This window comes from Corella eumyota, chromosome 6 (assembly GCF_963082875.1).
Source record: "Corella eumyota chromosome 6, kaCorEumy4.1, whole genome shotgun sequence".
Classification (NCBI taxonomy): domain Eukaryota; kingdom Metazoa; phylum Chordata; class Ascidiacea; order Phlebobranchia; family Corellidae; genus Corella; species Corella eumyota.
In genome coordinates, this window is record NC_137495.1 from 2,021,693 (window position 1) to 2,035,403 (window position 13,711).

At 29.2% G+C, this 13,711-nt stretch overlaps 1 protein-coding gene across 1 annotated transcript; it reads left to right on the plus strand.

Annotated features, from left to right (window-relative positions):
* The first annotated feature begins 1,917 nt into the window (after positions 1–1,917).
* On the plus strand, positions 1,918–12,971 carry LOC145755345 (dipeptidyl peptidase 4-like). Its single transcript, XM_082571570.1, has 19 exons — positions 1,918–2,038; positions 2,130–2,228; positions 2,610–2,704; positions 2,878–2,955; positions 3,169–3,221; positions 3,492–3,603; positions 4,004–4,161; positions 4,491–4,671; positions 5,627–5,771; positions 6,367–6,548; positions 7,089–7,227; positions 7,447–7,584; positions 8,153–8,254; positions 8,318–8,452; positions 11,145–11,284; positions 11,471–11,592; positions 12,185–12,323; positions 12,400–12,501; positions 12,813–12,971. Exons 1-19 carry the CDS (start codon positions 1,918–1,920, stop codon positions 12,969–12,971), a joined length of 2,400 nt encoding a protein of 799 aa, XP_082427696.1.
* Positions 12,972–13,711: the final 740 nt, after the last annotated feature.

Consider the following 13,711-nt stretch of genomic DNA (forward strand, 5'->3'; position numbering starts at 1 on the left):
AGTAACTTTGTTGGTGTTTAAAAGAAAAAGGGGAATGAGAAATTGCTTGTGTTATATAATATCTACTTCTTTGTGTTCCAATCATCTTAAATTGCTAACTATTTTACAGTTTGTTTTTATAAAAACAATTTAAAATAGTGTGTTATTATTGTAAATATAAAACTTTTTAGTTTGTGTTTTTAGGTCTAAAAATCCAAAACTTATATAAGTTCAAAGAAAGAACTTTTGTATGTTTGTTTTGTTTAAATTAACAAAGAATATGATTTATTTTGGTGTGTATTTACTTTTCATGGTTCACATCCTAAACTTAAGGATCAAGTTACATAATTTATGGATTATAAATCTCCTTGTTTTAGTTTCACTTGCAATAAAAATATTTTTAAAGTACCCATGTCAAAATATAAACGCTCGGTTGACCCGTAACCGAGTAATTTTCCTCCATGTTTTACTAGACACGTTTTCCCAGCTAATTACCTGACTTAAAACTCGGGGTAACAGCATAAAAAAACCTAAACTCTTGCCCACAAATTGATCTTAAAATGGTCGTGGTTTCATTTTCACACGAGAAGAGTTAACTAGTTTGTTAAAGGTTTGGTTAACTGTCGAAGCATTCCTGTACGACGTGCACAAGGTAAATACTCGAGATGAGTTCAGGGGTGGTCATTGTTTTCTACCGGTGGGGGAAGTATTTTTACTAATGGCTTCAACGCTTTTAACGTTAGGTTTTTGTTTCTTTCATTAAAAGTTTTTAAAGCTGTTTAAATGAAAAAAGTTTTATTAAAAACGATATATATATCAAAGTAAACATGGTGTTATTTATTACTTATTTAAATGCGGAATACTTGTCCAAAACTAGAAGATTTTTAGCTTAAAAATTGACTTTAAAAGAAGGTTTCTTTAAAAGACGAATTACAAATCGTCAAGGTGGCAATTAATTTTAAACTTAAGCAGCTAAACCCTCTTTAAAACATGCCAAGCCATCAAAACAAAGTTTCGTAAATCCAACAATGTGTGAAGAACCTGATTGCATTTTCCCATGACCATCAGTCGTTGCGGTGGGCGCTCTTATGCTAAGCTGCAGGGGCGGCGCGAATTAAATATGGCATGACAGTTATACTTGACATTGACTTGCACCCAAGCAATATCACTTTTTATTTGATGATCTAATGCGCAAATTGTACGTCTATCATTGTTCAAGTAAGTATGTGGTTATTTTGCATTACTAAATAAGTTGATATGCACTTTTAGTTTGCTTGATGACCCGTTTGTTTGCTAATAATATAACAAAAATTAAACACTTATTATGCAACATATTGCATTTCTTTCTCCTGGATATGTGTTCTAGTATGTGTACACTAACTTATTTTTACATAAATAATGGTGTTTATTTAATGTTTAAACACAATATTTGTGTAATATGGTTCAAGTTTGGGGCTACAACAGGCTATACTAATCTATAACACTTGCTTGTTTAATTCGAGAAAACAAATGCAAAAGCAGCAGTAAACTCGTGATTAATTGCCTTATACTGTTTACCTGTCTGCTTGTACAAACAGTTTCACATAATAAGCAAACATATTTTTATTTGCAGAGTTTAAAAAATGCGATTTTGTTTCTTTGCATTATGGTTAATTATTTGCAAGTTGTTTGGTAGTATGGCGTTTTAAATTTCACTTTGCCAGTTAAACTTACAAAACTGGTCTTGTTTTAGGCCATTTTTAACGAGCTGCTTAGGCTAGAAAACAATGTTTTAATAACTGTTGTCAATAATTTCAGATTAGTAACCAATGTAGCCTAGCCTACTGTTATAGTAACTTTTCTAATTTTATATTAAGTTCAAAACAGTAAATTGTCATTAATTATACTTTTACGTTTTTTTGAATTTTAGTTTAAGGGCGCACATTTAAAACAAGAAATATGTTGGGTCGGAAAGTCAAGGCAATTCTTGGCTCTCTTATAATTGCTTCAGTTTTAGTACTCGCATTTTGGGGAATGATGACCTCGCGAAATAAAGATTTAAATTCACGGGAAAAGCGAGGTACCTAAAAGTTTTAACGTATGTAGTTTTGTTATGCAAAAAGCCAACTTTCTGAATTACTTTTAATATACAAATGACTTTTGTTTACCAGATATACCGTCGACAAAAGCTGATAAGAAGTACATGGAATTCGACGATTTTCTAAACGGGAAATTCAGATCCAAATCTTTTTATCCAAACTGGATATCTGGTAAGAACCTTTTTTATTAAATTAAATGTATATTTTCTTAAATATTTGGGTAAAATTAATTTTAAGTCTACAGAATTTTTTTGAAATAAACAAGAGTTACGTATTTACGTTAATGGGGCTTTCCCTTACGTCACACGTGTTTTTAAAAACATTGCATAAACCCTTTAATAAAAAATAACAATTTAACAAATGGACGCTAGAAAAAGGCAAATTTAAAAGTAAAAAGCATGTTTAATTAATACAATATTGCGTCAAGCATATTTATTTAAGATTAGAGTACTAAAATAATATTTTTTAGATACATTTTATATTTATATATCAATTATTTTTAACTTTTTCATCATTTTTAAATTGGTGATGATTAAATATGTTTTTGTTTAGGTGATTCTTATGCACAAAGAAACAGCAGTGGTGCTATTGAAACAAAACATATTGAAACTGGAGTTATAACGGAATTATTTCCATCCAAAATCTGGGTATTTACACTTACTGAATATTAACATTGCTTTATTTATTTCTAACATTTGTGGTACGAATTGTGTAAAACTATTTCTTTTCAGAATACGGGCATTTTTAACTGTAATTTGTTTAATTTTTGTTATTCATTTTTATTTGTTTTTTTACACCAACTACTTTTATGTTGTTTCAGAACAATGTCATAAATCCATATTCGTGGTCAGTATCTGCTGATCAAAAATTCATTGCCATTACTTCAAATTTAACTGATGTAAGTATAAATCTTTCATTCTATATTTCGGAATATTATTCTGATAAGTTTCCTACACTGTGTTTTTTTTAATTTATTTATCTATGGTGTGAGAAGGTCGACTTTATAATCCTAAACCTAAAGTAACTTTTGTTACCTTGCATTCTTTGGCTTAGTTTAAAAAAAATATATTTTTGTAGCATATCACAATTTAAATTTGATAAATTGTTTTAGGGATATGCTCATTATGTACGAACTTATTCTATGGAGATTTTTGATAAAACTGGGTAATTATACAGTTCTGTATTTATTTAATATTTATGTACTCAAATAAGAAACAAAATGTATAGATAAAATATAAGGCAGTGCATTTAAAGATTGTTGACCTAAGGAAATTACCGAATTGTTAACCTTTTGATTGTGTTCATACTTAAAGAATTATTATTGTTAACTGTTTACTTAAAAATGCTTATGTTAGGACATACAAACTTATGCCACATGTTTGCTTGGTAAGAAACTATATCGGTAATATTTATTGTTTTAAAACTTTATATTAGCTTGAAGATATTTCCTAAAACTAATCATACTGAGGGAATTCAGAAATTCAAGTGGTCAACAGTTGGCCATGATTTTGCTTATGTTTATGGCTTTGATGTCTACATGGTTAAGGTAGAAAACTAGTATTTCACTTTTGAACTTGTTTAAAGATTCAACTATCTTAAATTAAAACTATTTAATTGATTTGTAATTTTTATATTTTTATTTTTTTTATATATCCTATCCTTGAGGTGAAAAGGTTGAATGCACAATTTGGATATTATAGATTATATTTGCCTGATAATTGTGCTGCTGATTAAGTGCTGGCTCAGCAAGAGTTTATATCTTTATAGCGCCTTAATTAAGGTACAGCATAAAATCACCGGGGATCGAACCCAGGACCCATTATAGAGTAAAAACTGTTCTGACCACTACACCATGCTACTGGTTTAATTCTTCAATTTAAAATAGACTTAAAAATTTTTTTTTTTACTGTGATATATTTAACTGTTTTTTTTTCTCTTTCTACCAGGATTTTAACACAACTTGGAAGTCCTACCGACTAACAAGCAACGGGAATGAACAAATGATGTATAATGGAATCACTGATTGGTTGCATTGGATTGAGATCACAGATGATGATTCTCTTATGTGGTGGTCACCTGATGGCCAATATCTTGTTTATGCTTCGTATGTTTTATTTTTTTACATTTATTTATCCTTGATGTGGAAAGGTCGACTTCACAGTCTGCCCAGTCTCGAGTTGCCTGTGGCAGTTTGAAATATTATAAATTATAATTGCCCGATAATTAAGCTGCTGATTAAGTATTGGTTCAGCAGAATTTTATACTGTATTTAGCTTCTTACTCAAGTGTGTTACAGCATGAACGCAGTAGGAATCAAAATCAGGACCTCATGTAGCGAAGCCAAGTGTACCACACATATATAGCCTAAGCTCTAGTATTTATCGATTAAACAATTTCTAACCTTAAAAATTAACTTTTTTTGTTTTAACACAGAATTAATGAAACAAATGTGATACAGTATGACTTGGCTGTTTATGGGGACACCCAGTACCCCCAAATATTCACTTACCCTTACCCCAAACCTGACACCCCAATTCCTCATACTTCTATTAAAGTTGCTTCAGTTTTCAATGCAACAACAGATCCGGTTCAACAAGATGTCAAATCAACAGCAGTAAATATAAATTAATGAATTTAATTATAACGAAATATATATAAGAGGTATGCATATTTAAAATAACACAAATTAAAAAGAAAGACAAATAATTTATTGTTTACTAGTCAATAGCTAGCCCTTTGGTCAAGATTTTGATTGTATTAATTTAGTCACAACTCTTGACTAAAATTTGTTTTGATCATTTACTTGGGCATCACTAACAACAGTTTTGTTTATTTTGTAGGCCTATAAATTGAACATACATATATATTGTCCAATAAGCTCAATTATATATAGTTTGTTAATGGTTATTAGACTTCAATTTAATAGTTATGTTCAAATTTTAGCTGGCAACAATATAATTGCACAATATATGTTTATGTCAATATTTACATGCCAACAGAAAGTAAATAACAAACAATTTAAACTTTATGTTGTCCTGGTTTAAATATTGATCATATTAAGTAAACTTAAAGTGGAATATTAATATTTATTTAATTAATAATATGCCTATGCTACTGTTACATAACACTACGAAAATAACAATACTTGTGGACTTTAATTACAATTAAAAGCAGCTTTTAAAATTTTTAAAAGATATTAATAATGTCAAAAATGACTAAATGCATACAAACTGTCACAAGGCCTATTTTGAATTAGTGTTGTCACTACTATCACAAGATTTCATTTATTTACATTTGGAAGTTTAAACTATAATTAGTATCTATATCTCAACATCATGGGGCTTAGTGGACAATATTTATGTGTATGTTCAATTTATAGGCCTACAAATTAAATAAAACTGCTGCTTGTGGTGCGTGGGAAAATTATCGCAAACAAATATTAGTTCAAAGTTGCTTCCATATTTTAACCATTAAACTTCCAACTTTAAAGCAGTGCATGACTAGTTCTTTTACGTTAAGAAATACACTAAAAAAATGCAACAATCCGAGCTTAAACTTTATTATTTCAGGATATTATTGCTTGGGGTGAATATTATTTAAACTCAGCAGAATGGATTGGTGACACCACGTTTGTACCAACATGGAAGAACAGGATTGCAAATAAAATTATCACTGATCTGTGCACAATTGAAAACAATTTTGTTTGCACAACTTGTAAGCTTTTTTTTTTTTTTTTGTATATATCTTTATCCTCAATGAGGGAAAGTCGAATGCGCGACTTAAACATAGAGTAACAACTGTTACTCCGACCCAGTCTCGAGTTGCCTGTGGCAGTTTGGGATATTATAGATTATAATTGCCTGGTAATTATGCTGCTGATTAAGTGCTGGCTAAGCAGGAGTTCGTACCGTTTATAGCGCCTTACTCAAGGGTGCTACAGCATAAGAGCAGTGGGGATTAAACCCGCGACCTCATGGTGGTGTAGCAAGTGTTCTTACCACTACACCACGCAGCTTGTTTTATATATTTAAAAATTTTAAAATTCACAATCTTTTTGCTTGCTAATTAAAATTTGTAATAGTTTTCGAAATAGTTTTAAAAATAAAAAAATTACTAGTAGGGCAATTAATTTAACACTACAGTTATACTTATAGATCATTTATTTGTTTTATTTTACTTGGTGTAGAGTCTAAACATAAACATAGGTAACCCAGGACGCCAAGTAATTAAGTGCTAACAACTACACAACTCTGGTATATATTTCTTGTTTTAAAAACAAGTTCAAATCTTAAAATTTTTGTCTTTTTAGTTCCAATATTAAGTTATGAGAGTACAACAGGCTGGGTTGGTCATTACAAACCTTCCCACATCTTCCCAGTATCAAACAACACTGAATTCTTCAACACTCAATCTCATGATGGTTTTCCACACTTGGCTAGATTTAATATTCTTACCCAAAATGTGGATTACAGAACTTCAGGCCAATTTGAGGTAAGTAATTATACTTTGCTGAAACAACATAAATAAATATTTGGTAAAATTGTTATATGATCAACATTTGTTAGGAAAAAAAAGTAAGTTTTGTATAATGGACCATTTTGGAGACTATTTATCATAAAGTACATAAATATATTATAAAAATTATTGTATAGACTATTTTTAAGTTTTTTTTTGTCCCAGGCATTACAAATTCAGTGTATAATTTGCCTTATATTTTTTTTGTACATATATTTATTCTTGATGTGGTATGGTCGAATGCGTGACTTTAACATAAAGTAACATCAGTTACCCCAACCCAGTCTCGAGTTGCCTTTAGCATTTTGGGATATTATAGATTACGATTGCCCTATTATTGAGCTGCTGGTTGGTTTTAGCTTAGCAGGAGTTTATACTGTTTATAGCGCCTTAAACTAGGGCGCTTCAGCATAAGAGCAGTTGGGAATTATTACCTTGACACAGTCTTAAGTTGTGCTGATATACACTGTATGTAACCTTATATGTCATCTGTATATTAATTAATTTATTTTACAGGTTACAGACACAAGCAGTGGTTATAAAGCAATTTCTTTTTATGATCCTGACTTTGATTTCTTATATTTTACAAGTACTGAAAATATAGCAGAGCCTGGTATGGGACTTCCCCGCATCCGACACTTGTGGAGAACAAAAGGTTAATTGTGACATTATCTATTTTTTGTCACTTTTAATTTTTTTAATCTTGAAATGTTTATTAAAATCTTTATACATTAGACTTGTTTTTTCAATTGTTTTAAGTAAATTCACTATGTTTTAGTCTTAGTATTAAGGTAATACATGAATTTATTTGTTGTATTTATTGATTTAAATACTTTTTTGTATCTAATTTTTGTATCTAATAAAAACTCTTTAGCTAGGGGTGACGACAAAGAAAGGAAATGTATATCTTGCAAATATAACACTGAATATCCAGACAGATGTAATTGGGTGACACCGAGCTTCAGTAAAGATGGAAGTTTTGTGGTGATTAACTGTGGCGGAACTGCTAATGGTAAGCACTTTATTTTTTTTTTATTTTTTTTTTTTGTATATATCTTTATCCTCGATGTGGGAAAGTTGAATGCACGACTTAAACATAGAGTAACATCAGTTACTCCGACCCAGTCTCGAGTTCCCTGTGGCAGTTTGGGATATTATAGAGACTATAATTGCCCGGTAATTATGCTGCGGATTAAGTGCTGGCTCACCAGGAGTTCATACCGTTTATAGCGCCTTACTCAACGGCGCTACAGCATGAGAGCAGTGGGGATTGAACCCATGACCTCATGTGTGGTGTAGCAAGTGTTCTTACCGCTACACCACGCTGCCGGTTTATTAACAGTTGTTTTTTTTTATTAATTTAGTAAAATTTTTTACGCACAAAATGTAAAAAGATAGAAATGTTTTATTTAGTTAATAATATTCTTTATATCTAGTCAATATTTTTTTCACATTTTTATTTATTTAGTTATGCTTTATACTAAGACTGGGTGTTGGCACTGTATATTTTAAGTTTAAAGCATTAAATTTAGTTGTCTACCTTTTGTTAAGGTGTAATAAAAAACATTTATTAATTTTAGGCCCTCCTGTTTCTTTACTATTAAAAAAGAATGTTGGAACTGGAGATTTTGAATTTTCAAGAGTTGCAGAAAATAACACAGATCTACAAGCTACATTAAATGGTAAATTTAAATGTCAATTACATTTTATTCTCTTTATTTTTAAATTTATTTCTGAATTTTTAGAGTACTATTTTCGTGATAGAGGTTATGGGACAATCAAGTTACCAGGTTACGAGCAGGATTGGTTTTACACTTTACACAAACCTCCCAATTTTGATCCAAATAAGAAATATCCGATGCTTGTTCAAGTTTACTCCGGTAAGTTGAAAACTTTAAGTAACTAGTAAAATTTTCGTTTATTTTTTAAGAATTAGTAAGTTTATATCACAATATAAATAAGAGGTATTTTTCAAGATATAATTTACGCTCATACATGTTTTTTTATGCAGTTATCTTATGGTACTAGATTTGTATTGTACTGATTATATTAATATTAGTTCTTACTCTTTAAAATTTTAAACTACCTTAATTTTACATAGTATTGTATGTATACAAAATAGTTGCTATTCATATGTATTTAGTTAAGATTTAGTTACTTTAACAAAGCATAGACCAAGTTAGATAGGGCTAAAATAACTAAAAAAACTATTCTAAAGGTAAGGAAACTGAAGTTTAGTGTCTAGATTGCCAAGTTAAAGTTTTATTTATTCTTAAGGTCCAGGTTACCAGGAAGTGACAGAGAGGTTTTCAGTTTCCTGGAAAGATTATATTTCAAGTTCTCTTGATGTTTTGGTTTTAAGTTTTGATGGGAGGGGAACTGGGTTCAGAGGAGATGATATCATGCATATGGTAAGTTGGCATTTTAATTATAATTTAATATAGCTTAATTCATCATTCAATTTGTTTAATCAATAAATAATTTCATCATTTGCAAAATGTTCAATTCAATTATTTTCTATTTGTTTAATATTATTTTTCAGGTATACAAGAAACTGGGTCAATATGAACCAATAGATCAAGCTAATGCTGCCAGAATTCTTGCTGAGCAAAACTCATTTATTGATTCAACTAGGACTGCAATTTGGGGGTGGTCTTATGGAGGGTAGGCACTTTTTTATTATCCTAATTTAAATTATAAATATATTAGATGCGAAATTTCGTTTACTGTACAAATTATTTTACATTAAAAGAAGGTAAAGCTTTGTAAATTTTAATAATGCAGTTAATAATGGTAGGAAAATTTGATCTCTTTGATATTTGATTGATTCTAGTTGATAGCCCAAAGTACAATTAGCTTTTTAATTGTTGTAATTTGGCTACAACTTTCAACTGATATTTGCTGGCAATAATTTACCCTGCACAACAAACGACAGTTTAATGTATTTTGTGAGCCTACTAATTGGATATATACACATACATATGTATATAGTCTACTAAGCTTCATCATGTATAGATTATACCAGGTTTTTTTTATGTAAATTTTATTCTTCTAGATATGCTACTTCTCGAACCATTGGTGAAGATTCAGGAAATGTTTTTAAATGTGGATTTGCAGTTGCACCAGTGACAAAGTGGGAGCTTTACCATACACTGTATACTGAGAAATACATGCTTAAACCACAACATAATAGGGTATGTTAATATTTGTCATATTTTGATACTAAAACTGTGATAATTTTGTTATATTTAAATAATTTTTTAAACTAAGAATTAAATTTAAATGATTTTTTAAACATTTTTATTGTAGTAAACTAGTCAATAGCCTGCCCTATGGTTGATATTTTAAGTGTTGTACTATGTTCAAAATTCTCAACTTATATTTACTCTTAACACTTTACCAAACAGCAGGTTTTTATATCATGTAGGCCTATAAATTGGACATACATATACACATATATATATATAAATATATCATCCACCAAGCTCCATTATATAAGGATTACCAAACTTATTATACTTTTTGTTAGAACTTTTAACTTTTTGTTTTATAGGATGGTTATGACAAAGCTACAGCAATGCAGAATATGGAAAACTTTAAAACTCACAAGTTTTCAATATTTCATGGAACTAGGGATGAAAATGTCCATATCCAAAACTCAGCTCTTCTCTCTAAATATTTGATCTCAAATAATGTAAGTAAAGCACTGTACTGTTACTAAAATAGAAAAAAGACATGCTTCCATTACTCTTGTTAACTTATAACTAGGGAATAGCCTGCTATGCAGTTGTATTTTAACTGTTGTAATATTGTCGCAACTGTCAAATTAAATTTGCCGGCGATAATTTACCCACACCTCACAAATATTTGCCTGTGATAATTAAATTAAGCACCAAAAACAACATTATGTAGATCTATAAATTGGACTTGCATAAATATATATATAATTTTCCACCAAAGCTTCTTATATAAAGATAGAAACTTGAGTACACTTAAACTTTTAATTTATTAAAAAAAAAATCTGTACATCTTTAAAATTACAAAATACTTTTGTTTAGCTTTAATATAATGCAGAGCATAGTAAACAGAATTTTTGTTTTAGGTTGATTTTGGTTTCTATTTTGCTGCTGACGACGACCATAACATGGGTTTAATCCAAAACAGATACCAATCACTTTACAGAATGTTGAACAAAAAGATGAAGCAATGTTTTGGGATATAATCTAATGTTTTGTCATAATTTATGTATAGATCATGTTTTATTTTAACTTGATACATATGTAGGATATTTTGTGCTAGATTTTTTTAATTATTTTGCACTTAATTTGTTGTTTTTACTAGCTGTAAAGTATTTTATTTTTAATTTTAATGCAATAAACAATGCAATTTTAATGTAGCTTGTATTCTTAGACAAATACAGTTTTAGAAAAAATTAGAAGTAATTAGTTTAGTTGTTTATTTTTCAAATTAGGTTAAACAGTAGTGTGTTATTTGTACGTACATGTAGCCAAAAACCATCTTTTATTTGTTACATATTGTTTAAAAAAACAATAAACAGTTTTTGTATTCAAGGTCCTGGTTACCAACATGCTGCGGATTACTACCAGATTGACTGGGCTAGAGGCTACGTTGCTAGTAGCAACCTGGATGTGATAGTGATGACCTTTGATGGAAGAGGAACTGGGTTCAGAGGCGATGATATCATGCATATGGTGAGTTGGACTCTAACAAAAACTAAGATTATAAACTAAAATTTTTTTATGTAGAAATTTGTAATTTTTTGTAAAAATTAGTTGCGAATAGTATAGCGAGTTAGAGATACTTTTTTTTGTCAGGGTCTTAACTGGCCCATTTAAAAACTTTTTTTACTTGGTTGAAGTAGATACCTTTTTCCTTAGGTTTACAACAAGCTTGGTCAGTATGAACCTATTGATCAAATAGAGGCAACCAGGCAAGTCTCAAGGATGTTTGATTATATTGATGATGACAGGATTGCAATCTGGGGAAGATCCTACGGAGGGTAGGTACTTAAAAAAAACTAAATGTCTGAAATAAAGTAATTTTAAATGCAGATTTTAAACTTGGTTTTTGTTTCCTGCCAAAGAATTACTAAAACTGATTATTTAGTTTTTATTTATATATCTTTGTTGTCGATGTGGAAAGGTCGAGTGCACGACCTAAACATAAAGTAGCATTAGCAGCTATTTGACTCAGTTTCGAGTTGCTTTTGTCAATTAGCGATATTATAATTGCCAGATAATTAGGATGTTGATTTAGTGCTGGCTCAGCAGGAGTTCATACCGTTTTTTGTATATATATTTATCCTCGATGTGAGAAGGTCGAATGCACAACCTAAACATAGAGTTACATCAGTTACTCCGACCCAGTCTTGAGTTGCCTGTGGCAGTTTGGGATGTTATAGATTATAATTGCCAGATAATTAGGCTGCTGATTAAGTGTGGCTTAGCAGGAATTCATACCGTTTATAGCACCTTACTCAAGGGTGCTACAGCATAAAAGCTGTGGGTATTGAACCCACAACCTTGTGTGTTTTAAAATCAAATATTGCCATTAGCCACATAATTGATAATGTCACTTTTTTTTATTTTAAGTTATGCTACAGCCCGCACTATTGGAGAAGACAGTGATTCAATATTTAAATGTGGTTTGTCAGTTGCCCCAGTTACAGATTGGCACTATTACCATACTCTTTACACTGAAAAGTATATGGATGTCCCTACCACTAATCCAGTAAGCTTATCAGATACAAAAAATACATAACATTAATTTTTGATAAATGTGTAAACTTAAATTGTGTTTTAAATAGGATGGGTATACTTTATCATCAGCCATGCAAAATTGGGAGAATTATGCCAAACATTATTTTGTCATAGTGCATGGAACAAGTGATGAAAACGTTCATATTCAGGTAAGTTTTACATGCCTTTAGGTTAAATATACAACTAATTAAAATTTAAACAATTTATTTTTTAAATGAAAAAAGTAGATTATAATTTTTAATATGACTTTTTGATAGGCTAACTGACGGCATTTTAATTGTTGTAATATGGTTGCAACTCTTAACTAATACATACACATATTGTCAACTAAACTTTATTAGATATTTATTTTGCTTGTACATTAAATGGCATTTAAAATATTTTTTCAGTTTAAACAAATAAAATAAATATATATATTTGTAACTTAAATTTAAAAAAAAAAATTTTATCTAATATTCAGAATTCGGCACACTTGTCAAATTACTTAATTGAAAATAATGTTAATTTTGGGAACTACTTTGCGGCGGATGAATTTCATGGTTTTAATAGGTTCCCAAAAAGTTACGGGCATCATTATAAACTACTAACCCATCACCTTAAAATATGCTTTGGTATTTAATTACCTAAAAGAATCAAAATTTGAATTAATTGTTGTTTAATTTTAAAATTAGTGGGGGGGGGGGGGGAATAATTTCTAACATTCATATTTGTATTTTTAAATAGATAAAAATTTAATTAAAATATTGCTAATTAAGCTAAATATGGTTTAAAATTCTTGGAAAATCAAAAGGGGTTATATTAAATAATTAATAATTAAAATTATTATTGGGACAAAAAGTAGACCAATTTACAATTAAAAATTAACCAATTTAAACAAGTAACAATTAAATTTAGTTTTAGATTGTAGACCAATAAACACCATTTAATTTATATGTTAAATTGAAATTAAATTCAATTTATAAAAAGTATTAAATTTAAATGAAAATTTCATTATGTTACAGTAATCATATTGTTTAGGTTATTAATATTTAATTTAGTTTTATTTTCTTTTAGTTTTAGACAGTTTAATTAAATATAAAACCGTTATAATACAAAGAATATTTTAATTTAATGAAATACATAAAACAAATAGTAAGACTATATAATTGGGTACAAGATATTATGATTATCTAATAATTAAAATGTATAACTTATATTGGAAAAAAATAATAAGCCAAATAAAGTAATGTTTAAGCTGTAAAATTTTTAACTGTAAGTTAAACAACTTTTAAAAAATCTTAAAAATTTAACGATACAAAATTTTTTAAATTAAACTTTGATGTTTTTTCAACATCAGTAAATTCTCACATCTAACATAAG